The sequence below is a fragment of the Paroedura picta genome, chromosome 3, assembly GCF_049243985.1.
Source record: "Paroedura picta isolate Pp20150507F chromosome 3, Ppicta_v3.0, whole genome shotgun sequence".
In the NCBI taxonomy this organism is placed as follows: domain Eukaryota; kingdom Metazoa; phylum Chordata; class Lepidosauria; order Squamata; family Gekkonidae; genus Paroedura; species Paroedura picta.
The window spans coordinates 157,240,962-157,268,407 of NC_135371.1; the positions used below are offsets into that span (position 1 = coordinate 157,240,962).

General features: G+C 44.7%; 1 protein-coding gene across 3 annotated transcripts in view; it reads right to left on the bottom strand.

The window, feature by feature from the left end:
- The window catches only part of FAIM2 (Fas apoptotic inhibitory molecule 2), a 62,325-nt gene that overhangs the window by 17,234 nt on the left and 17,645 nt on the right, over positions 1–27,446 (bottom strand). For 2 of the 3 annotated variants that reach the window (XM_077328900.1, XM_077328901.1), the window contains exons 3-8: positions 17,785–17,888; positions 16,403–16,467; positions 13,911–13,964; positions 8,564–8,614; positions 3,512–3,551; positions 2,202–2,239 (exon numbers count right to left, since the gene is read on the bottom strand). In XM_077328900.1, coding sequence (XP_077185015.1) covers positions 2,202–2,239; positions 3,512–3,551; positions 8,564–8,614; positions 13,911–13,964; positions 16,403–16,467; positions 17,785–17,888 — 352 coding nt within the window. Of the gene's footprint in view, positions 1–2,201; positions 2,240–3,511; positions 3,552–8,563; positions 8,615–13,910; positions 13,965–16,402; positions 16,468–17,784; positions 17,889–25,307; positions 25,428–27,446 lie in introns of those variants that run through there. The other variant, XM_077328902.1, reaches the window with a different exon arrangement.

Here is a 27,446-nt window from a genome sequence, read left to right on the forward strand (position 1 = left end):
CAACAATGAACATAAGGAACATTTTATTTTCATGGAAATTTTAACTCATGACAATGACAAATCAATGGGAACCCTGAGCTTGTTTCTCTGCAATGAGATAGTCCCATCTGGGAGTGATGGGAGACAAGGACACCCGAAGTGTGTCGTAAAGGGCCGGGGCGGGATGAAATAAAGGGCTGGGGGGGGGAAGGCGTCCTTCGGGGCCCACCTCCAATAAGTCGAAGGACCACATGTGGTCTGCGGCCCACAGTTTGGGGATCGCTAGTTTGGATGATTTGAGAAAATTATTAGCTGTTGTGCTGCAAAAGGAAAATTAAATAACTGGAGGCTCCCAAAAACTCCAAACAACCACTCAGGGACTTACTGTTCCTAGAATCCTAGAGTGAGAAGGGGCCAGATAGGCCATCTACTCCAACCCCCTGCTCAATGCAGGATCAGCCTAAAGCATCCAGGCTAAGTATCTGTCCAGCTGCTGGTTGAAGACAGTCAAGTGAGGGGGAGCTCACCATTTCCTTAGGCAGTTGATTCCACTGCTGAACTACTCTGACTGTGAAATAAAATGTCCCGATATCTAGCCGATGTCATTCTCCACATAGTTTAAACCCATTACTGTGGGTCCTATCCGCTGCTGGCCACAGGAACCGTTCCCTGCCCTCCTCTTACAACCTTTCAGATACTTAAAGATCACAATCATGTCCCCTTTCAACCTCCTCTCCCCCAGGCTGAACATTCGCAAGTCCCAGGTGCTGAGTAGAGTTGGGTGCTTTGGTGTGCAAAGCGGCCATTTGCACCCGAAGCAGCCAGTGCCGTGGCGCGGAGGGGAGGGGACACAGGACTCTGTGCCGGTGTGTATGTGCCGGAGTGCCCAACCCTAGTACTGAGTATCAAAGAGAAATGAATTTTCTATATTGCGAAGAGGCAGGCTCAGTGCGATAGCTTCACACTTGAATATAGGAAACTAGATTACATTGAAGGTGGTTCGACAATTAGCTCTACTTCTGTAATTATTTGTCCAGATCTTTTTTAAAAAACATAATACAGCCAAGCTGGAGTGGGGTGGGTGGGTGGGGGCTGCTGTAATTTAAAGGCAGAGATTAGCATTGGGCAGTGGCGTGTGGCAGGAGCAGCTATTTAAAAGTATCAACTCACTTCTTGGTTGCAACTCTCTCAAACGTTTTATTTCCATTTCTCAGAGGAATACAAGAGGACTACAGGGACAAAAGGCAGACACAACTTTGGAAAAGGCTAAACTGGCAAGCGATCCTCATGTATTGATTTTCATCCCCAAGGGTTCATTTGCTCCTTGTTTATAAACAACAACAACGTGGTATTTGCAACTGGGCAGAACTTCCCCTCTGAAATATAACTTACATGATTATGGTGCTTTGTGTGACGTTTAGACATCCCATGCCTAAACAGTTACTCAGGAAGTAAGTCCAATGGATTTCAATGTGATTTACTTCTAGGCCAACAAGCTCAGAATCTCAGCCCAAATTGTATCTGCTACTAAGTGGGTTTCTTTGTTTTCCTTGTCAGCAGCAGAAAAGCTCATTGCAATGGCATCAGTGCTACTGCCCCTTGGATCCTGTGGCCAAGGAGGGGCCCTGTTTGTTGCTCCATCCTGCTGCATTTCTTGTCCCACTGCTGCCACTGACCAGCCTTTTGACGTGAGATTGTTACAGCTAGAAACAAAGGGAGGGCTGGGTGAAAGCCGGCATTTTATTGCACGCTTTGGATTAATGTCGTTACGTCTACATGTTGTACACCATCCTGAGACAGGGCAGTATAGAAATCAAATAATAATCCCTATGGAATGGGATTGCCAACCTTCAGGTGGGGTTTGGAGGGCTCTTGGGATTCTGACTGATTTCCAGATGGCAAAGTTATCTTTCCCTGGATGAAATGGTTGCTTTGAAGGGATGGGCTGTATGGCATTATAGCCTACTGAGGTGTCCACCCCCCCCCTTCCCAAAACCTGCCCTCCCTAGGCCCCAAACCCAAATTTCCAGGAATTTCCAAACGCAGAGGTTTCCAAACCCTTCTATGGAGCCTGGAGATTCGGGTGCAGGGGAGGGATGGGCAAATGTCAAGCCTTGTATTTTTCTTGTTTGCCACCTTACCCATCTGTCAATAAAATGTGGGATATCATTGCATTTAATAAGTGAAATAAACTATTGCAGCTCCTTCTGCAACTGACCTACCTGGACAGCATGCCTGTTAGATAAGCCATGGACAGAGTCTGGGGAGAGAAAAATACACTCTTGTTAATTGAGACATGGGAGCAAGGAAGAAAACAAAAGAGACACAAAGAACAAGAGCAAGCTGTTTACACATATTCAGGCCTACACATTGCATTAACTAGCTGCATGTGGTTACCCACCACAAATGTGATAAACCTGCTTTGCCGACACATGAGACTGAAAAATGATGTTTGAAGGCATGGGACAATATAAGATCCCTTCGAATGGCCTTCCATGGAGACACATGTCTCCATAGGTACCTCCCATAGATACAATGCCCTCAATGCCCGGAAACTACAATTGGCTCAGAACACAGCTGCCTGGATCCTCATGGGCAGGGGTAGTCAACCTGTGGTCCTCCAGATGTCCATGGACTACAATTCCCATGAGCCCCTTCCAGCAAGCGCTGGCAGGGGCTCATGGGTATTGTAGTCCATGGACATCTGGAGGACCACAGGTTGACTACCCCCTGCTCATGGGTACTCCCTGGGGGCCCCATATCCGCCCCATCCTTCGACAGTTGCACTGGCTTATGATTAAATTCTGAATCAGGTTTAAGGTGCTGGTTCTTACTTTCATGGCCATCCATGGTCCGGGTCCATACCTAATGGAGTTCCTCTCTGCCTATGTCCCCTGAAGAGCCTTGAGCTCTGTGAGTTCCAACCAGGTAGTAGTTCCAAGGAAGTACCTATGGCCTCAACCAGGGCCAGGATATTTTCCGTCCTGGGCCCCACTTGGTGGATATGAGCTCCTGGAAGAGATCTGGGCCCTGTTGGGGTTTCCCCAGGTTTCCCAGGGCTAGCAAGATGGAGCTCTTCCACCAAGTTCTTTGAACTGTCATCTGGTGGAGGAATTTCACCCTGATTTCCAATGCACTTTAGAATGCACTTTAGAAGTAGGTTGTCCCACACAGGAAAATCAGGCTGTAAAAGCACATTCAAAAGTGCATTATTCAATGTGTGCATAATGGGTCCTGCTGTCATTCCACACATGTTGGATAATGCACTTTCAGTGCACTTTAGAAGCAGACTTTCCTGTTTTATAAAGAAAAATCCAGCTGCGAAAGTGCATGCAGAGTAATTGGTGCATCGATGCCTTCCCGCTTGACAAAGTCAATTCCCCCTGTAGTGCCTTTGGGTTGCCCGCAAATGTTATTGTCTCAACACTCAGGAAAGTCCCGGGGTTGCTCTCGAAACCACTGCCTTTTAATCTAGGTATCCTGTAAGGTTCCCCTTGTTCAGCATGAGGACGGTGCCAGGTGTTTTACTTACAAAGATGCTCAGGAGAATCAGGTTCCATGGGTAATGCCTCCTGTGAATTAAGCAAAAGGCAGGCGAGTAAGCAATTGTTCCCCACAGGGCATGATCACTGCAAGGAAAATTGCACAAGAGGGTGACATAATAAGGTAATTAAAGGACAGGCAGACGCTTGGAGCTCTAGGACAACAGTTGGTTCGTTCTGCTGGGTAACTACAGTTCACACAGCATCCTGTGGCTGGGATCAAAATGCTCTCATGGATTCAATGCAAACCAGGAACAAGACTCTCTAACCAACCAACCAGGCTCTGTAGCTGTGCCTAGGATTTAATTAATTGCATTTGCATCTTGCATTTCTTCCCTTGTGGAACTGAAGGTGGTAGAGATGAGGTTTGCAGGAGCTCGCCCAGGCGGTCCCTGACCAGACCCAGCCCTGGAAGGTGCCTGTGTTATAAGCTCTCTGGTAGGGTTGCCAATCAGAGCGTCTCTACAATGGAGCAAAGCCCAGATTCAAAACAGCCTGCTTTCTCAATTCGAATCTTAAAATATTGAGCATTAAAAGCACTCTAAGATATCACACAATAAAGGTAGGGTCACTCCAGATCAATCCTTCTTGCTGCAGAAGGAAAATTTAAATCACCCCAAATCAAAACAGAAATCGCATTCTGTGTAGACGGCAGGGACTCAATCGACCTGGGATGGGAATAAAAGCTCCGTGCAGTTTACACCCTGGTGAAGCTTCTCATGACATGGAGGTAAATAACAACACCCAGTCAAGAGGCCTCTTTTATAAGTAGTTAGCAGATGGACCCTCCAAGCATAAGCTGGTACCAGTCCCTGGAGTTAAGGAATTGATGAAGATGTTTGTGGCATGAAGGAAAATTGCCATCTCCTTCTGATTACGGACAATTAGGCAGCAATTAAGGCACAGCTACACAGAATGGTTTGACCGATTGGCTATCAAAAAACTAATCTATTTTTGCTTATAATTGTTCCAATGTATTGAAAAAATATAACCTCAATAAATAAAACTCTCTATGGTTTTCACAGCCATGAAACACTGAGCCTCAGGGACTGTTTGTATGAAATACTTGATGAGATTGAGACACGACGCATTTAAAAATAGAACCACTGAGGAAGAGGGAAACATTGAAAACGGACTGTTGAGAAAAAAAAAACTGGGTTTATCCGGAACCCGTTTTGGTTTGGTTTATGTTTTCATGCCTATTACATCACAGATATGAAGATAGTATCTATTGAATATTAATTATTGAAGTTATATTTTTTCAATGAATTGGAACAATTATAAACAAAACCAGATAACTTTTTGATAGCCAATCAGTCGAATTTTTCAATTTTGGATACTTCCATTTGACCAGCCCTCTTTTGCACAGAGAATGATGGGGGCAGGGGGGAGCTGGCAAGTTTGAGAGGGGGTCATCTAGAGCAGGGGTAGTCAACCTGTGGTCCTCCAGATGTCCATGGACTACAATTCCCATGAGCCCCTGCCAGCAAATGCTGGCAGGGGGCTCATGGGAATTGTAGTCCATGAACATCTGGAGGACCACAGGTTGACTACCCCTGATCTAGAGATATCTAAACTCCAAAGTGCTTTCAGCTGGGGCAGGCTTTCTCAACCAGGGTTTCATGAAACCCTGGGGTTTCTTGATAGCCCTGGAAGGGTTTCTCAAATGGGTAGGAGTTAATTTTTTAATATATTTTAAAATTTGTAAATATTTTATCAGGTAATATGGTCAATGTCAACCTGCCCTTCCCGCAAATGGCCAATGATGAGTAGGTGGGGGTGGATTTTTAGTTCACTACCGGGATACACTTGGTTTTTAACGTTGGAATTTTATTGTATTGTAGGATTTTACTGTGTAACCTGCCAATAGCTGAGGTCAAGAAATCCAGTGGATTTGAGGAAGGGATTGAATGGTGTATATTTTCTTATTGTAAAATTTTAGGGAAATTTTGCTTGGCATTTAGTAATGTTTTGCAATCTCTGAATTACTAAAATGCTCACTGAACAAAGAACATTTTTAATGTCTATGCTAATTTTTAATTCTTTTATGTTCAATTGATGTAAGCCACTACAGGCTAGCCGGACAATGATCATAATGATCATCATAAAAGTCAGATAAATATAAATTAAAATAAATCATGGTGTTTTTGATTTCCTTGGATTATTCAGACCAAAGGCAGACACAAAATGCAGGACAAACTAGGGGCGCTTTCACAAAGACACATTTATTTACTGAGAGATACAAGGTCTTAAGTCACCCTTTTAAAACCACAATATGTTGAGACAGATCAATACATGCCCTTGCAGAAATATAGAATTAAGGGCATTAGTTGTAAACCATTTGAAATGCAGACTGTCACAGTGAACTTGAACTATAGGGGATGCAGTGGCCCTTTTTGTGTGGGAGTACAGAAGGACAGGAAGTCACTATTTTGTTGGGAAATGACCTTGCTGGAAAGGCTGCTACTATCAATATTATTACCAGAAGCCAATTGCAACAGTTGTCAGAAGGAAGGGAACCTTGGTCTTCTAACACAGACACTGAAACCATGGCAACCCCAACTACTTGCTCAGGAAAGCAGAGAAACTCTTGAGGCAGAGACTGGAAATGGACCTATGCCTGTTTCCACACTATAGTTTCTTGCTAACTAACAACAGGACGACAACCCTTTGAGAATGAGATGAACTGGTTCCTGGCAGAAGAGTCCAAAGGGACAAACCTGAATATTATCTTAGAACATGCAAAGAGCCCAATCCAAACAGAAGAACTGGTACAACACCAAGGCCCGAGAAAGACTGTTCCTACCAGGAGACCAGGTCCTGGTGCTGAAGCCCAGGAGAAAGAAGTAGCTCAAAGTTGCCTCAGAAGGCCACCTCCAAGCAGTCTGAAAGACATCGGATGTAAACTATGTAGTTGAACTAGATCAGGACGGGACACAGATTAGATTACTCCATGTTGAAACCCTACTTTAATAGGAAAAATATGTTCCTGGTTACTAAAAAAGATCCTGAGCAGGAAATAGAGTTGTCATGTGTAGGTGGGGAGAGTGGGTGTTACTTTAGAAGAGGTATGTTTTGAATCTACCATAACTAAAAAGCAGTTAAATGAAGTTAAGATCATTACCAGAAAGGCCCATCCCATCTCCTTACCTCCATTGTAACATGGCCAAATACCTCTATTATTGACAAAGAGGTTAAAGAGATTAATAGCACATTCCAATAGCCCTCGGTCAGCCCCAGTACCAAAACCTGACAAGACAGTACGATTTGGTACAGATGATAGGTGACTGAGTAATGTGACAGGATCTGATGTTTATCTCATGTCCAGGGTAGATGAACTAGTAGTAATCATTGGGGCAGCTCAGTTTATCACTATGTTAGATCTCATTAGGGGATATTGGCAAGTGGCCATATCTGGTGCGGATCAGAGGAAAACAGGTTTTGTTACTAGGGAAGGATTAATTGAATTCAAAGCACTCCCCTTCGGGATGAGGAGTGCTCCAGGAACCTTCCAGAGGTTGATGGATAAACTAATTAGGGGGCTGAAAGAGTATGCTTTAGCATATATTTAGATAATATTGCAATACTTAGTATTAGCTGAAAGGGTCACAGTACATTTGCAGGTTGTGCTTAAATGCATCAAGGAAGCAGGCTAAACCCTAAAAGCCTCCAAATACCAAACTGGCAGGAAAAAGGTAAAACATTACAACTGCAGTGGGCTAAAGAGCAAGCTATACAGGAATGGCCTAAACCCATAAATCAAAAACAAGTAAGAGTTTTCATTGGAGTTGTTGGATATTTCCGATGTTTCGTACCAGATTTTGGTAAGATAGCTGCTCCACTTTGTACACTAAGAAAAATATCATTCCCAGATAGAATAGCATGGACAGAAACTTTTCAACAAGCTTTTGACAGACTAGAAACAACTCTCATAACTTTCCTCATTTTAAGAGCTCCGAATTTTGAGAAACCATTTTCTTTGTTCACAGATGCTTCCAATATTGGCCTTGGAGCTACTCTATGCCAAGGAGGAGATTATGGAATTTATCACCCTACCCTTTACTTGTGTACAGACTGTCACAGTGAACATTAACTATAGGGGATACAGTGGCCCTTTTCATGTGGGAGCATGGGAAGAACTAGAAGTCCACATTTTGTTGGGAAATGACCTTGCTGGGAAGGCTGCTACTATCAATATTATTACCAGAAGCCAATTGCAACAGTTGTCAGAAGGAAGGGAACCGTGGCCTTCTAACACAGACATTGAAACCATGGCAACCCCAACTACTGCTCAGGAAAGCAGAGAAACTCTTGAGCAGGGGTAGTCAAACTGCGGCCCTCCAGATGTCCATGGACTACAGTTCCCAGAAGCCCCTGCCAGCGAATGCTGGCAGGGGCTTCTGGGAATTGTAGTCCATGGACATCTGGAGGGCCGCAGTTTGACTATCCCTGCTCTTGAGGCACTGGAAATGGACCTATGCCTGTTCCCACACTACAGTTTCTTGCTGACCAACAACAGGATGACAACCTAAAGACCATTTGGGAACTAACAGAACTCGTTCCTGGCAGGGCAGTCTAAGGAGAAGCCTGAATACTATATTTTTAAGAATCAACTCCTCTACGGAGCTAGCTTACAGAGCAACGTGCAGCAGTGAAAGCCAAGCGGTGACAAACTACAATCCAAGGGGTGTCAAACTAGAACCTTTGGGTGACAAACCCAAGCTTTTGACAAACTAGAAACAACTCTCATAACTTTCCCCATTTTAAGAGCTCCAAATTTTGAGAAACCATTTTCTTTGTTCACAGATGCTTCCAATATTAGCCTTGGGGCCATTGTATGCCAAGGGGGGGGGGATAGAACGTATCACCCCACTCTTGACTCGAGTAGGAAGTTAACAGAAAGGCAACACTTTTCCGTTATGGAGAGGGAGTGTCTAGCTGTTGTTTGGACTTGAATAAACTAAAGCCATACCTCTGGGGAAGGAAATTCACTTTATGTACAGACCATCCTAAATAGTGAAAATGTCACAGTAGCATTTTACCTGGGTCCAGAACAGCAGGCCAGAATCAAATAGGTAACAAAGAAGACAGCACTACAAGGAAACAAAGAGAAAGGAAAAATGAGATGCAGGGAAAACTATTCTTCATTGTGGCTGTGACCTGGTGGATATTTCCCTCTGCCTTTCCTTCCTTCCTTCCAGCATTCTCACAAGAGGAAACACCAGAGGCAGGAAGTAGATTTATTCCCCGCCCCAGTGAGGTTCATAAAGGTAACCTTGTTGCATCCATTTATTGGTGTGTGTGTCTGCATGAAACAAAGCAATCACTCCTTTAAGGAAAAACTAAAGCACCGTCATCTGGCATTCTGTGACCAAAGGAGTCTCAAAGCAGCTTACAAAGCAGCTCACATGTGTCCGAAGGAGTCTCAAAGCAGCTTACAAGTGCCTCTACCCTTCCTCTACCCTCAAGGTAGAGGCACTTGTAAGCTGCTTTGAGACTCCTTCGTGTAGTGAAAAAGGGGGATATAAAAACTAACTCTCCTTCAGTCTACATTCCTCCCTTACACAGTGGATTGGGCCCCGCAGAGAGTGTTCTAGATTCTACAGTCTTCCCCAACCCCCGGGCTGCGGACCGGTACTGGGCTGTGGAGCCCTTGCTACTGGGCCGCGGTGGGGGGCAGGGAGGCGCTGGCGCGTGGCACTCACACCAGGGCCCGGGCGGCCGATTGCTCCCGGCCCCCGGCGCAGCGAGGACCGCGTTGCAGGGGGAGGAGGCACGGGCAGCGGCGGGCGCAAACGCACAGGCACAGAGTTGCCGCGCCTGCGCGTTTGTGCTCACCAGCACGCCCGCGCCTCCCTGTTCCCCGGGCCTCCCTTTCCTCCCCCCCCATTCCCTGGCCCGAAAAGGGTTGGGAACCACTGTTGTAGAAGGTGGTGGGGTGTGCTGTGCTGTGCTTCTGTACCCCAGGGGTCCTTGCCACATGAGCTCTCTCCAAAGACAGATAATGATGGGCATTTCCCACAGCCGTCATCATGACAGACATTCAGGCTAGTGGTTTATAAAGCTGGGGGTCAGTGTAATTTGTCTCTTCCAGTGTATGACATTTCAGAGGCTGGGCATGATAGCCTCTCTTCACAGATGACAAAACAGTAATGAGTCCTTGTTATTTAGTGAGGCTCTATTCCCCTCACTACTAGGCCTAATGGTAAATCAAACTCTGGTTAGCCCCTAGAAAATGTCTATAGAAACCTAACAACCAAGTTACCAGTCAGCCAAAGAGAGCTATGAGGAATCTCACGGAACCCACAGCTTTTGGTCTTTCTTTGCTTCCAAGGCCAAGCTGGTATCATGGCAGGAGAATTTGTGGTCTGCAATATGCCAAAGGTGACGTTACTTTTAGTGCAAAACCACAAGTGACATCCTTGCATTGGGCAATGCCAAAGGATTCCTACAGCGCTGTGCTGGCCTGAGGATGTCACTTCCAGTTTTGTGACAATAATTATGCCTCAAGATGTTGTAATGCTGAATCACTGCACCATTTCCCCCCTGCCACCTTGCCAAGCATGGGGGGTGGGGATGGGGATGGAGATCTGCCTCCCTAGTCAGTAAATGGAAGCATAGTAAGCTCCAATGTACTACTAAAGCTTAATTGATGGGCACCCTGAATTATTGTTGTTATTGCAATTTCATCTATAGCCCATGTTTCTCACAGGGACTCAACATTATGAGATCACCATAACATACAGATGTTTCATCAACAAAAAAAACACAAGAGCCTGAAAATCATTTAACCTGACAACCTGCCTTAAGAAAAAACCAGAATAAAAATCCATGGGACTCTAAAAACAACTTGCAAAAGTTCATCAGATAAGACAGGCAAGACCTTGACTAATGCACTTCCTAATGAATTCTATTCAAACACAGGAAAATAACTTCCTAATGGACTTGCTAATGAACTCCACGCAGACACAGCATGTCCTTGTTCCAGTCCATCCCTGGGAGACTTCCAAGTAAGTCAGGTATATGATGCTTTCCCATCTTGCTGAGTCCCACCTCTGAAGATGCCAATCACAATTATAGCCAGGGACTATAGCCCAATCACAGCCACAAATCCTGGAAATCTACAACAACCAGCATACAGTTGTTGATTTGTGCATTGCTTAAAAGGCACATCTAGTCACATTACTCAGGATCAGTTTTTAATCACAGACTACATCGTGCAGGGCAAGCACTATAAAGGAAAGGGGAAACCTTAACCCCGCCTCCCACAGATTTTTAATGTGAAAATATATAAACTGAGAAATGATTTGTAATACCAACCAACTTCAGAGGGCAGAGAATAACACCAAATGGATTAAGAGGGCAGGAACACAGAGGGTAAGAGTCCACGGTATGACATCACTTCTGGAAATAGCCAGAATTGACATCATGCCCTCTAGGAACTGATTGAACTTTATGGCAAAACTATAGAATTTCCTGAGATTCCTAGAGAGAGCTGGCAGCACCTCTGAAGGAAAAACTGGAAGTGATGTCAATCCTCTCTAGGAATCACTTAAACTCCATAGAGTTTTACCAATCCCTAGTATGGCATCACCTCCATTTGCCCAAATCTCACTCACTCGTGGCTCCATACCCAAAACCTCCAGGCATTTCCCAATCCAGAGCTGGCAACTCTATGATGAGTATATTTCCGTTATCAAAAATATTATATCTTTAACCCTAAACTTGCTTACTTGGTTTTAACCCTAAACTTGCTTTTAACCCTAAACTTGTTCCACCTTGTTAAATATTATATAAACTTAGCTAGCTGATGTCTTGGCTAAAGGTGTCTCAGACCCTGGAGCCAACAATGTAGCTGACTCCACTGAAAAACATCTCCTTTGAATTGCCATTGGGTGGAATGTAAATTTTACATGCAGCTCATTGACACATGCATATCGTTGCTTCATGGTGCCATTGGTCCATCAAGCACATTCTAATCCTAGCCTTCGTCTAAGGAGTATCCAGTGGTGTACGTAGCATGCCCTTTCCAATGCTGTCCTTGCCAAAACCGTACGAGGTACGTGAGGCTAAGAGAGTATACCTAAAATGAAGCTACCAAGTGCTTTTTATGCCGCACCTGAACCCAGGTCTCCTAGATCCAGTGCTCCTACCATGAACCTTTGACCCAGCCCTTGAAGCCAGACAGCAGAGGACTAGCTACATTTTTGTCCACCGACTGGGAGCTAGATGCCATCTGTTTGTAGAGCAGAGAGGATGCACAAAGGTCATCAGCCATGCGCCCACTATTCAATCTGCTAACGTTTTCCTTCTTCCTCCTCCTTGCATGAAAACAAAAATAAGCAGCTGGTTCTGAATGCTGCCGACACATACCTAGCATTTTTCACCTCTAGCATGCTCAATGATCTTCCCCAATGCCAAAAATAACCTTACCGACATCACAGGAAATGCCTTAATGGCAAAGCTTTTAACACCCGTGGGATCTAGCACAAAAAACTTCAGATTTCCCCAAATTATTTGGGGCCAGGGGCTGGTTAAACGTCTGAGAGGTGACTCAGATAACCACGGCCACCCTGGGGATGCCACCTTTTCTTTTGGTTCTTACTGCACACATTTAGCAAGATAAACTTTTCTAGACTTCTTGGTAAGGGGTTGATTTCCTTTGCGTGCGACTACTGACAAAGTTGGAGATTAAGAAATAACAGTAACAATGCCCGGCCACTTCCGAGCGGTCATTTCTTTTCACCCATAGAAAAGATGACCCTCAGAGAAGCAACAAAATGCCAGGAAGACATCAGCATTCATGAAACAGAAATGCCACTCACAAATCATTTCCCCCTCCCTTGTTGCAACAAACAAATTGCATCACTTCTGTGTGACATGTATTTTAATGTGGCAACATCTATTTGGAAGCATAAAGCCATTCTGTTTGCTTAAAACATCTCCTTGGTACTGCGCTGAGAAAGTCTAAATTCTGAAATATATTGAAGGAAAATTCCATAATCTTTCTTATTTTGTATAATGTATTTTACCTCTGCAACCCCGTTTAGTATAACAGAGTATAACAAGATTCTGAAGGCCAGGAGCTAACAGAAACATAGAGTTGGAAGGACCCAGAAGGGCCATCTAGTCCAACCCCCTGCACAACACAGGAAATTCACAGCCACCTCCATAGCTCCTGAGATTTCCTCAGGCATTGTCCACATACATTTCAGCATATATTTGCTTCTATAAGGGGTAGAAACACACTGTTTTCAAATAAATCTGACCGGCTCAGGAAACTGGATTTTTCAACACTTGTGAGAGAGAATCCTTGTGATGTCCATTATTGTAGACATCTAAATAAAAGTGGCCAGTGTGGTGTAGTGGTTAGAAGCGCAGACTTCTAATCTGGAAAGCCGGGTTTGATTCCCTGCTCCTCCTCCACATGCAGCCAACTGGGTGACCTTGGGCTGGGTGACCTTGATTAGAGCTGTTCTCTAATATCAGGGCTCTCGCAGCCTCCCCTCCCTCACAGGGTGTCTGTTGTGGGGAGAAGAAAGGGAAGGCAATTGTAAGCTGCTTTGAGTCTCCTTTTGTTAGAAAAAAGCAGCATATAAGAACCATCTCTTCTTCTTCTTATATAAAACTGGTCATTGTGCAGGAATGCTTGCAAAACTGAGGCCACTAGTGAGAGTTAACTCCTTTGGCTGCTTTTCAGAGTGAGGCCCATCCATCATCAATGCCTTTACCTTCTGTGGCTTTGTTTCAACAGCACACCGTGACACCTGATTGGCTAGGTAGCAGTGAGATTCTGTCATGCTCACTCTGGGCTTCCCTGTTTCTCTGAAATTGCTTATGGGATTATTCCCAGAATGAAGGCTCTTCCAAACATGTTCATCCCACTATGCCAAAACAATGGCACAATCAATGGGCAGGGAACACGGTCAACATATGCAATTTTGGGAAAATTTGTGCCTTCATGAAGCTGGTACAACTCTAAAACCCCAGCCTAAAGTAGGGGAGCAACATTTTTCTTTTTGACATCCACTGTGAAAATATGCAGGGTCAGCAGTCGAATGGTAACCAGCCATTCGATTAAAGGGGCTTAACAAACCCTACAGTGTGCAGGATTTGAGCCTGGTAAAGCCAATGAATGTAATGCATTTATCTGAAAAGATCAATATGAAGTTGTATTCCTCGCATGCAAAAACTGTGCTTGACTTTTGCAGCCCTTTGCATGCTTTCAAAGACTATGTCCCATTGATCTCAATTGGTCTGCTTACTTCAAAGAAAAGATCCATAGGATTTGGGTGCACATTATGTGCAGGTATTTGGCTGCCCCAAATATATATGCCATAAGCATGCCTACAGAAACCTTTTCAGGTCCGTTTCTGAGCTAATACTTACTAAGAAGCCCAGTACCAGGCTGGGTTGGACTGGATATATCCTTTGACTGGTTCACTGCAAGAAAGCAAAAGAGACAGAAGACATGTAAGCACAATGAGAAGCTGGGATGGGCCCAACAATAGCTATATCAAGTAACATGCCCATAGCTCAGCCATTTTCAAACTGGGATGAATTGCACAAAGCTTGTTGGTTGGGTTATGTTACCTCCATGTTGAGGTCCCTTACAAGAAACAGAATCCCTGCTTTCCTACTCTTTGCTGCCTGGCCATAGCTGGCATCTCACTAGGTTGACCCAGGAGGAAAAAAGTAATTCATGCTACTTAGTACCCAACCTTGTTTAACTGGAGATGCTGGGAATTGGACCTGAGATCTTCTGCATGCAAGCCAGATGTTCTACCACTCAACCGCAGTCTCTCCTCACTGTATGAAACGCCCTGTGCTTCGTAACTGCAAGTATTCTCATATAGCATCAATGTTATTTGAGAGACCAGAGATGCAGGAGGAGGCTGACTTGGGTTACAAAGAAATGAATTTCTGGTGCTCAGATGACTACCTAATGGTCACCAAGAAGTTGGCCGGCCATGTCCTCATGTCTCTGTAAATCCGGCTCATTCATTCATTCATTCATTCATTCATTCATTCATTCATTCATTCATTCATTCATTCATTCATTCATTCATTCATCTATTTATTTATTTATTTATTTAATTTATTTGCCGCCCTTCCCGGAGGGGAGTTAGTGACAAGAACTAACTTGTATTAGTTCTGAAACTGCTTGGATAATGAGTGCCTTGAGAGACAGGCTGAGGTTGGCACTAAGGATCTGGGTCACAGCCCAGCGTCAGAGCCAGGGAATGGCTTTTTCCCTTGGTCTCCATGCTGAGAGAGAACATGCCATGTTATTCTCGAAGGCATTGCCAATGCAGGAGTTACTAGGATCAGGAGGGAGCACATAGTACAGATCCTTTCTGCATGCTTGTGGAGAAAAGGCCTACAAAAACATGATTGACTCTTTAACACACATGCTCAAGGAAGAAGGAATATCACATGGCCTTAAGAGCAAGCAGAGAGTACAATCAGCTCGACGCCATTGATTTTCTGCACCTAATTCTACTCCAGGGAAACAGCTGTTGGCTTCAGAGACAGGCAGCTGATTAAATGGCCCGTAAGGTCTCAAGTGATGCCTAATGTAATATTGATGCTCAATGCAATTCGATCCTGTTGCCCTTTTGCCACTAAGGCCTCTGCTATGCCAGCGTCACATGCCCAGCCAACCGCTGGAAATGTGGAGGTGAATAAAAGTGTACACCAGCCTCTTTCCAGCTATTGACCATGGAAGCGACCCTGAAATAATTTTTCAGCCTTCAAGGAGCCCTGGAAGTTACGTCAGCTGGCCACGCCTCCCTGCCACACACCCCAAAAGTTACTTGTCCATGGAAATGACATCACCACTTATGTTACCAGGCAGTCTTGAGGAGGAGTAAGGGGAGGAAAGACAGGAGGAGTTTAAGGTGGGAGGAGACCTGCAGCCGCTGCATCCTCCCAGGCACGGAAACCACAAGAGAACTCACTTATGCTTAGGAAGGGTGAGCAATAGAAGCAGCCGGTTCCCTAGCTTGTGGACAAGTTCAATAAGTCAGCAGGGGGAAGGCCATGGATCCCCCCGGATATCCTGCAGGCCCCTGGGCATCCGCAGACCCCTAGTTGAGAATCCCTGGTGTACATAGGTTGGAGGATTCTCATGCTCTCTTCTGCAAGAAGGAAGAAAGGCAGCATGGTATATTGCCCAGCTTCATCAGATCTCAGAAACTGCACAGGGTCAGTACTGAAAGGGAGACCACAACAAAGGCTCTGCAGAGGAAGGCAATGGCCAAGCCCCTCTGCTTCATGCTTGCCTTGAAAGCCCCTCCCTAGAGTCACTGTAAGTCGGCTGCGACTTAAACAGCACTTATTTAAGTACACAGCCTACAAGAAAGACAGACAGGGCTAAACTGCAATGGCATAAGTTATACAATCCAGAAATACCTTAGTATTGGCCTGCTACGGACCTTTAGGAAAGCTTTTACAGCCAAGACCAGAGTCCTTCTTTCCTCCCAAGGCAACATCCATTTATGTATACTACTTAAGGAAGCAACCATTTTTTATTCTGAATTTTACCTTGGTAAAAAAGGCAAGGCAAATATGGATGTTCTGTTTTAGTCAAGCTAGCCAAGGGATTTGGAGGGAAAGCATTATTTTTTTTAAAAAGTTGTGCATGACTTCAGTCATTACCATCATCCTGTTTTAACACTTCATTTAGCTTGAAATACGCATTCAGCGAGTTACGCAGACTTGTCCAGTTCACAAGCGAAACATTAGACAATCTGTAAGTGTGAATTTTCCGAGCAAGGCTAGGTATAAAGTCTGTTAAGAGAGCGGCGGCATTTGGAAGCAAAAAATGACAGAATCTGAAAAAGGAAAGGATGACGCTTGCTGTTAATTCTGAAGCTTACCAGAAAGTGAAGAGAGCCACGATGCCAACTGTAACAAACAGCTGGACCATAAGGATGGTGTAAACCTGGAAACAAAAAAGCAGGGCATGTGTTAGACTGGCAGATGCTCCAGACAAGAATGTGATCATGGCTCTCCTTATGAGGCTCAATTTTTGATTGTTCCCATACAGCAGGGGTAGTCAACCTGTGGTCCTCCAGATGTCCATGGACTACAATTCCCATGAGCCCCTGCCAGCATATGTAGTCCATGGACATCTGGAGGACCACAGGTTGACTACCCCTGCCATACAGCAAACATTGCATCCATCCTTACTTACCATATGTTTGGGGCTTTATGACAAATGCCTTTTGTTCTGATGTGGTGCACAGAGGCTAGCATTTCCATGGATCGCTTGGAATGAATGCCTTTGAACCTACCTACCTACCCCTCTGTGGTAGCAGTGGCTGGAAAACCCAGGACTGAAAGTTAACTTTTGCTGGGATCACACAGGACTCCCAAGTGGAGTACTTTTTTGTTCCCTACCAGAATATCAGCCTTTTAATTTATGTGAGAGAAAATAAAACAGCAGACTCAAACAGATGAGATGAAGAACACACATCTCATCTCATCTCATCTCATCTCAGTCTGTCCATAAAATGAAAGTTGTAGGTTGCTACAGCCTGCAATTTGCCTTGGGGCTGTGCAAAGAAAGGAGAGGAGAGGGTTAAATCTTAAATGTCCACTGGGTTTTAAGATTCGAAACCAACTCCCCCAATTGGCTGTTAGCACTTTAAAGGAGAAAACAGTCTGCCTGTTCTAAACTCATCGTTGCTCCTTTAAAAATGCGAGTAGGGACACCAAATTTTGGGAAGCATTGAGCTATATCTGCAGCAGTGGCATGAGCCATTAAAAACCAGAGTTTTCTGTCTGACTGGCCCCAGCTTGACTTAGGTTTCTTTTTAAATTATTGCAGAATAAAAGCAAAAGACAACACCCTATACAAGCTTTCAAAGTCAATTAGAAGCTGCCAAAGTCATTATCCAATCCTGAAATTTTGTGACTGGTGATGCCAAAACAGGGGTCTTCCCTGGTGATGCCAAAGCAGGGGTCTCCCAGGCACATTGGGAATTCTGACATGGCATAGTGGCACAGCAACAATGGCTGCCACAGGAGGCGGAGCCAGCCACAAAACGATTGCCTCAGCTTAATTTCAGTAACACAGTGCAGAACCTTGTGCTGTGGTGGCAATCAAATCTCCAATCAGAAGGCTTGCTGGACAAAAACCCTACCTGGCCACGCCCACATGTTATTACTGTTACTTCTCCACATTCTCCAGAAGAAGCATCTGTTAAGTTCAACATGAAGACAGGGCTGCCAAGGATATCTTTTTAAATGGCATTACCTTCCTGATAAACACCCTGCGTACATTCTTGTCATCCCAGTTGAAAGTTGTGAGCATCTCAGTGTCCCTTGGGTATCCTCCACTGCCATAGTTGGGGCTTGAACCTGAAAATGAGGAGAAACAAAGTGTGTTAAGTTTGATCCAGTTGTCTCCACAGTCATGAGGCAATTTTACTCCTTACCTCCTAGGATATATGTCCTGTTACCACACATGGTCAAGAAGACACTAATCTTGAAACAGCTTTGGTCTATGAATGTAAAATTAACAAAATGCCAATTATTGAGAGAGAATTGGGATAGGATGATCTATAGGTGGTACCTGTCACCTAAAGATATGAGAAAAATGTCTAGCCAATTTGATGGGAGCTGTTGGAGAGGTCATGATCTTACAGGTTCTTTTTCATACGTGGTGGTCCTGTGGGAAAGTTAGAGTTTTGGATAAAAATTAATGAGAAAGCGCAGACAATGCTTAAAATTCAGGGGCTTTTTGCACGGCTTCAAAATCGCACAATGGTTGCTAATTGGAAACGCTATTGATTTGCCTTAACGCACGACGTCGTAGACAATCTGCAACACTCCTGAAACCGATCAGCAAAAAGCGCTTCGTTGTAGCGCTTTCAGGGGAATCCCAAAAAGTGGATTCACCCTCCGGAAAGCCCTACACTCTTGCAAACAATCTGTAACACTAGCGATAAAGACCTGTGCGTTACCATTGTTGCGGTTTCTTCAAAGTCCCTCCTCCTGAGCCTGTCCTCCAAACTTCCGGCGAAGCGATCGCCATTTTTTTTCTCCGAGCGAGCGGGGATAAACGCACCAGCGAGCCTCTTTCTGTTTAGAGGCTTCCCTGGCTTCAGTCCTTTACCTTTAGTCACTAAGCACAAACCACATAAAAGCCCGTTTGCTGAAATAAAGTCCCTTTATTTTTTACACATTAATTCAGCCGAAAATCGGGCCCCCGGGAAGCGCTCCCTCTCAGCCAACCCCCCCACCCCACCCCTCACATTCAGCTCTTCCCAGCGGCCTGGAAAGCAGCCGGGAAGCTGAAGGGGAGGACCCTTTCAAAGCCCATTCTTATAAACGGGCTTTGAAGCTAGTTCTTTAAATAATTTGATACATAGTTTCAGATTAATGTTCTAATCTTTTCTTTTCCTTTACTGGTTTATTAATTCAAAATAAAAAAAAGAAGATACTAGTCTTACATATGGATTACTTTCCAAATTCAAGTCCAACAACATGCTCTAAACCAAGTTGAGTTTAAGGAACATGTGTTATTCCCACTACCTCTCACTCCTAAACTAAATGAACTCCTGGCTTAGGTTCTATACCTAGGAATGACCCACCTAGGGTATGTCCCAGGGGCTCAGGTTTATTGGGAAATAGCACCAAAGACAATTTTTGAGATGTGGAGACCAGAAATTTATCTAATATATTCTGTTTATATCACAGCAATCCAAATTTCTAAAATTATTTTAGATCACAAAAATTGGCAACAATTGTCTGCATTAAAAAAAACAAAACTTAAGCCTTTAGAACTAAATGGACAAGAATGGGGAAAATAATTGCCCATGTTCTCTTCTTTCATTTGTTTTTAATTTGTAAACTAGTTCATAGAATCACAGAATCATAGAGTTGGAAGGGGCCATACAGGCCATCTAGTCCAACTCCCTGCTCAACGCAGGATCAGCCCTAAGCATCCTAAAGCATCCAAGAAAAGTGTGTATCCAACCTTTGCTTGAAGACTGCCAGTGAGGGGGAGCTCACCACCTCCTTAGGCAGCCTATTCCAGAGAACAATACAACTATATGGGCCAGGGGACTGTGAACAGAATCAAGCATTTTAAGGTCAATACTAAGACACCCACTAAAGGAGCCAAATATCCAACCTCTGCAATTTACTCAGGAAGGGGGTGCAAGAAGAGGGTGCAAAAACTTTAGTGCATGATTAAAAAAAAAAAACTTTTTTTATTCATGATATTCTAGAGGGTATGGGTGTGCACAAACGTTACAGAGATGCCTTGAAAAATATGTAATAAATATGTCCCTCTTTTTTGCAATTGGACTCAAGGCAGTTTAAAATATTTAAAACAAAAAAATTAAAAACATACAAAGGTCAAACAAAACAGCTCCTCAGGAGCTGATGCCAGCCTCTACTACTTGTAACCCTTATCTGCCTTACCCTTAGAGCAGTGGTCCCCAACCCCTGGTCCGGGGACCGGTACCGGGCCGGGGCGTTTCCTTGTCCTCCTCCCCGGCTGCTGCCTTGGGGGCTGCCCTGCCACTCTGCCGCCGGCTCACCTTTGGTGCTTTCTAGTGGCCACCATGGCTGGGGCTCCCCCTCGGTGTGGGACTACGTAGCTGCTGCTGGCAGCGACCCCCAGCAGGTGGTGAGAAGTCAGGGGCACTGGTGGGAAAGCAAGTAGAGCAGGGGCTCAGGCGGCGGTGCTGTCCCTCAGCAAAAGACTACCACCACCACCACCCCAGGCCTCAGAAAAATTGTCAAGCCTTGACCGGTCCCCGATGATAAGAAGGTTGAGGACCACTGCCTTGGAGCGCACAGATCTTTAAATAGATCGAAGAAAAGAATTTCCCCCACATGCTGTTTATTCCCCTCTTCACTGCTATATTCACAACGACCCTGTAAAGTAGCTCAGACCCAAAGTATGACAGGCCCAATGTTACCAGTAAGCTTCCTAGAAGGGTTGGGATCTGAACTCAGTTGTTGTCAAACAACATTATGACTACATTGGCTTTCTTGTATTTAGCAGTTGTAAATCACTCGGGAGACATATTTACATGGATGACTACTGTGGTTTATAACACTGCTCGGGAATAAATTTATAAATCTGCATTTTTAAGATGAAAGACCCATCAAATTTGGGATATGCATGCAACAGAAAGAGAGGGGGAGAGAGAGAGAGAGAGAGAGAGAGAGCAGTAAAGGCCTCTTGCACACAAAAAAATACAATGGGCCTTAGGCCACCCATGCTCCCTTTCAATCTCCCCCCCCCCCTCAGCCTGCAATGGTAGGGGGGGGGATATTGAAAGGCAGCATGACTGTGTAACATCTGATCATGACAGCACCACAGGACTGTCATGATCAGCTGTAATGCAAGGTCCGGTCCCTTTAAAACACCCCTCACCAGCCTACAAAGACAGGAGGAGAGGAGCATTTAAAGGGAGCGGGGAGGGGGGGTCCAGGTTGCAGCAGATCATGACAACCCCATGACTGTCATGATCAGTTGTAATGCAGCAGCACGCTCCCTTTAAATACCCCTCCCCACCTTCGCAGGCAAAGCTTTGCCTGTGAAGGGGTGTGTGTGTGTGTGTGTGTGTGTGTGTGTGTGTGTGTGTGTGTGTGTGTGTGTGTGTGTGTGTGTGTGGAGGGGGGGTGCATCTTGAACATTCCAAAACCTCCTGGCATGGGTGAAGTTCTGCCTGGAGGCTTTAGAACATTCTAATTGTCAGAAGAATGCACACTCAATTATATTGTAAAGATAGTTTTCCAAGGACCTTTGGTCCCACGTAGGACAGGCAGATCGCATCACAGCTGGCCATAGTCTCTCAGGTATTTATTTGCATTTATTATATTTCTATACCACCCTTCCCCTTCAAATAGGCATAATCTCTCAACCAGTTTTACCTTCAAGGGAAATTGGGTTGAATAACAAAAGCTGTTCTTTTAGACAAGTCTGGTCCATGCTGAGGCCTCCAAATCCAAGCCCTTGGCCACCATCATGAACAAGTTTGTCAAGGCAGAACACACCAAGAACAAAACCTGTGGGGCTGTGGTAGGGTCTTGTATAACCATGCAGCAAAAATTCTTTGGAAAGGCATGTTTAAATGTCTCAGGTCTAAGGTGACCAGATTGTCCCACTTTTGGAGGGACATCTGGGGGCACCTGGCAAATTGTAGTTATGTTGAAATTTAAAATATATATATTACAATACTATTTTTGCGTTCCATGCGTTCTATGCAAATTTTTATTGCTTATAGACCAAATTTTTAATCAAGAAATACCCCACCTCCCGGTCAATGGTGTCCCGCTTTACCAATGTTACAATCTTACTCAGGTCAGAAGGGTCTTTTACCATGAAGATGCAGCTATGCCCGGCCATTGCAACAGCTAGGTGGAAGTAAGATACTTTTGCTGTAAACTTCTCACACTGCTCACTATAATTACTTGCATTTTCCTAGTAATAAAGTGGAATGTGGCTACCCGCATTATTGCTACACACACCATGGGATATTTAAAGACCACAGTGAGGGCTTCAATTATACCTTTACCTTCAAGCCCAGGCCAGAGGCTTTACCTTTTATTGCTCTTGTAAGTCTACAGAATATATCTCCCAGAAGAAACATCTCCCTCAATCTTAGTTTTAGAAGGAATTCCCCCGCCTACTTTGCCTTAGATCAATCCGTGCCTTGACATTATTAATCACAGCACGTTGTTCAGATTGTCTTAACTCAGATACAAGATTTTAAGCAGTGACCAAAATACCCACTGAGTAACAACACCACTGAGTCCAAATTTGTGCACTGGCTAACTGTCCAACATGATATAGACCAGTGGTCCCCAACCTTTTTATCACCGGGGACCGGTCAACGCTTAACAATTTTACTGAGGCCCGGGGGGGGGTAGTCTTTTGCCGAGGGACGTTGGCGCTGCCTGAGCCCCTGCTCTGCTTACTTTCCTGCCGGCGCGCCTGACTTCCAGCTGCCCACTGGGGGGCGCTGCCAGCAGCAGCTGCACAGTGCCACGCTGAGGGGGAGCCCCAGCCATGGCGGCCGCTGGAGAGCACCAAAGATGAGCCGGCGGCAGATTGGCAGGACAGCCCCAGAGGCAGCAGCCGGGGAGGAGGAGCCACGCCCCGGTACTGACTGATTTACGGACCGGTTCCGGTCTCCGGACCGGGGGTTGGGGACCACTGATATGGACCATTTTGCTATCCGCCGACAACTATGAGGAAAACTTTGTATGCTTTGTACATGGATAAGCATTATGAAATGCCTAGCTCAATGTGAGGGAGAATGGTCCTGTTCAATAATTGCACATTCCCCTTTTCCAAATACGGATTGATGACATGGATTTTAAAAATAACCTCAAAACATCAATAAATTAAATTTTCTAAACAGAAATAAATTACACACTACATTTATATATGACAGAGTTGCCAGATCTCAGCTGGGAACCTCCTGGAGATTCAGGGATGGAGCCTGGGGAGGGAAGGGGACGTCAATGGGATATAGTGTTATAGAGGCATGTCTCCAAAGCAGCCATTTTCTCCACAGGAACTGTACTCTGTGTGGAGAGGAGCTGTAATTCCCACCGGAGACTGTCAAGTAGGAGAAAGCTATGAGGATTCCTCCACACACTTGAGAGCAGATGGAGGCAGTGTGATAGCTGCATCTCCGTCAATTATTTTCAGCTTTCCACAGTTAAGAAGGATACACTTGCCCATCAATATCCAATTTTGATGTATTTATTTCCTTCATTATGTTTCCCCCTGGAATTAAACCCAAACAAATGGTGACCATAGAAACGAAGCTTGTTATTCCAGTTTGGTCCTTGTGTTTAATGACTTTATTAAGCTTTATATACTAACTAGTAAATTGTACTTATGTTGAAATTAAAAATATATATATTACAATACTATTTTTGCATTCTATGCATTCTATGAAAATTTGTGTTGCTCCATATAGACCACATTTTAATCCAGACCCTCCCCCCCCCCAGTCAATGGTGTCCCGCTTTACAAATCTGGTCACCTTAGTGCATGAACATAAGAGCTGATACCCTGAATAAAACTTGTTGGTTTTAGAAATGTCTCTGGACGCAAAAAGCAGTTGGCCTGCTCATTCAGACCAACATGGCTACCTCATGTATGACATTTACAGCACATAACATTGATGGAGGTATCCATCGGATTCCCTCAGCAGAATGGCAGTTTGTATTCAGGCCTGCAGAGACAACCAAATTTTGCAGTCTGAGGTGGAATGGAAAACTGATGGTAAAACTTCACCAATAAGTTAAAACCTTTGAGCATTCAGCTTCTTTTAACAGTACGCCTCCCCAAACTCTGTTGGCAGCTGTAGGCTCTGCTCTACAGCTGCCAACTCCAGATTGGAAATTTCTGGAAATCTGGGAGGGAGTCTCAGAGGTTAAAAACAGGTAACATTTAAAACACCAACACAGTAACAAGGCTGAAGTTGGTTCCCAAGTCCTGATTCCTTTTCAGATTTCCTAGTCCCTTATTTGCAAATCTCACAAACACAGTGACAAATATTGAGGACAATTTAAAAGCTCTGAACCCCCCGAAATGAGATTCGGGCCATCACAAATCATACACTCCCACATTTAGGGAACTCTCTCCTCCAAGAGGATGTGAGCTGTTTCCTGGTCCAGTTCTTGGACCAACTGCTACAAGGAGGGTCCCCCCAAGATAAATGCATATGCAGACACTGAGGCCAAGGTGTACCACAAAACAATTCTTGATCTACCCCAAATCACACATGCCCATACACTAGAGAATGTCCCTTGCAAGAAGACATAGTGGTGCTTGGAGTTTCTGTCGCTCAGTGACTGTAGCAACATGACAATTTGCACGTGAATCATCATTGTCAGGCCTATGGGTGAGACCAGGGAATAAGATCAATGGTTGCTGACCTGAAAATTTGAACTGGAAACCACCTATCAAAAAACCGAAATCAACAGAGAGCACCCCCAGGATACAGATTTTAATTGTAAATAACCAGCTTTTAAAATTTCGCAATCTAAAATTATTATTACTATGTGACTGTTTTAACTTGTGTATATTATATTTTGGTTGAGACTTTTTGTTACCCACCCTGGGCGAGTAGGAATGATTCCACAAGGACAGAAATGAAGGCCTGACTTCAGGATTTTCAGAATGTTCATGACCTTATCATTCTGAGTACTGTGAAAACTGCTGTCAAGTCACATACAACTTGTGGTAACCCCAAAGGGTTTTCAAGGGATGAGATGTTAAGAGGTGGTTTGCCATTGCCTTCCTCTGCTTAGCAAGCCTAGAATCCCTTGGTGGTCTTCTAGTCAAATCTTAACCAGAGCAGACCCTGCTTAGATTTCAAGTCAAGTCTATCCAGAAATGCTAATTACAAATTTCTGCGATGTCCGGATCACCAAATACACCAAACTGGGGGCAGAGGTGCCATTACGCTTTCCTTTTCTCTGAGTTGTCATCCCAACCCTGCATTTGTTAATAGCTTGAGTTCCAACAATTATGTTGCAAGACTTCTATTCAACCAGTTGTATGATCTTCATTGTTTACATCAAGGTAGCTACGTCATTGACAGCTACAACAGCACCTAAAACTTGCCTCTGTCACCAGCAACATCCTGTTGTCTTCACTAGCTTGTCCTTGGCACCTTCTCTTTGATTACCTTCTCCTAAATTCGTTTTCGGAATGCTCATCCTTTCAATAAAACAATCAAGCTAAAATTAATCTGAGGATAATTTGCTTTTATGATAGTTCCCAAGGAATAGCACCTTCTCTTTGCAGCGAGAGTGAATACATCTGCCTTCTGAAGACTGTGGCAAGGACAAGTGGGCCAAGGGAGCAGCGGTCATCCTGAAAGGATAGACACCCCTGCAGTACCTTAGTCATCTGATTGTGACGGTCACCTCATTGTGAGGGAGCACCACTAGAATGTTCAGCTGGCAGGCAAATTCTCATTTTCTCTGCCAGTACGGTGTTGTTGTTAAGAGCGATGGTCTCTACTCTGGAGAACTGGGTGTGATTCCCAGGTCCATTCTGCACGACTTAAATGTAGCAGAATTCTTACCTTTGGTAAACGCTACAAATTTGGCATTCCGCATGGCGTCGCACACAATCTGCAACACTCCCACAAAAAGCGCTTTGTTGTAGCGCTTTTTGGGAAATTGGGAAAAGTGGATTCCCCCTGAGAAAACCGCTACACTCTTGCGAACAACCTGCGACACTTGTGAAAAAGCCATGTGCGTTCTCAATGTAGCGGTAGAAAGAATGTTCCTCCTCTGCTCTCTGCCTCGAACGTCCAGTGATCCGTTTGCCATTTTTTTTTTATTTTGATCACCAATAGTAACGAATAAGCGAGCAAGCGCCTGGTTTCCTAGTCCGATTCCGCTCAACAATTGCATCCGAAGAGCACAATAGTATACACACTGTCACAGTGCCAAAATATGCACACAACTTAGAACCCCGGTCACCATCGCCTAGAACTTTGCCTAGAAGTGGCACCGTTCACGGAAAATATTTTTAAAAACTATTTAGTAGCGTCTTAACGAATAATCGCTGATTGCAGCTGATAAAATTGTTTTGACTTGTGTGCTTGGGGAAGGGAAGATGGTGAGGGCACTTCAGTGTACTGTTTCTGTGCTTGCTGTGAATAGACCACCTGCATGCTATTGAGGACTGGTGGCCATCGTTGTTTAATGTTGCGTGCATGTCCATACTGCTTTTCTCATGTGTAAACGCATACGCGCATGCGTTAAGTCAACCATTTTGAGCAGCAAGCTAGCTACGAGGGTAAGAACCTTTTCCCACGCAAGAAGTTTTGAAAGTAACATGTGACTGCAGCTGTCCAATCAAAGGATCCCTGACTGTACTACATCCAATCAGGAGGCGAGAATTCCTTCAATCTCTCCTTGTGTGGGAGGAAGGTATATGACCAGGGACACACTCCACGTCGCACCACCATTTTGCAGAACCACTTGTAAGCGCATGATGGATTCTGCTTCACAGTCCTCATCTATCCAGGGAACCAGGAGAGGGCCTACATGGAGGGACGCGGAGATCCACGACTTGATGGCAATCTTTGCATAGGAACGCATACAGGACGCCTTCAGATCCTCCCACAGAAACTGGGAGGTTTTTGAAGAAGTGGCCATGAGGATGTGAGCCCTCGGCCACCAGAGGACTGTCCTAGAGTGCCGGTCCAAAACTAAAGCAATGCGGGCTGAGTACATGAGGTGCGTGGCTCACAACCGCAAACTTGGAAATGCACGAGTAACCTGTCCCGATTTTGAGGTGCAGTGTGAAATTTATGGTGAGGGTGACAGAGATGGAAGGCTGAATAGAGCAGGAAGAATTCTCAAGGTACTCAAGCGGCCAGCTGCTCTGGTAGAGGAACCATCACAGCAGGACAACCCAGGAGAGGGCACCTCAACAGGAAGGATTGTTCGGCCTCCTCCTGAGAAACATCCACGTGGAGCAGACCTCGTCACGCTGGACCTGCTGGCAATAATCCCAGGAGAGGAGACAAACATTTTGGCACAGACACCCCTTGCCTCAGGTAAGGTCTTTTCTCAGGAATCATGGCCAAAAAGTATAGTCTTTGTGTGCTGACAGTTAGGATTCGTTTTCACGTGTATTCGTTGCCACGCTTAATTTGCCAACCTTTCTCTAGACTACTGTGCTTTTATTAACCGTTTCTATTTTCTAAGTTCCAGTTAAAATTTCCTCAGGGATGCTTTTCCTATAGATCTGCGTTGGTACAGCTTCTTGGAATGCTTACTGTGTTGTGTGGGTTGTGGGCTTACTCTTTTTTTACTATTTTCTCTTGTTTTCCACAGAAACACAGTTCCCAGCTACAGAACCATCTTCATGTGAGTCAACAGCCATTGGTGTAGACCTGGACAGTGTTTCTG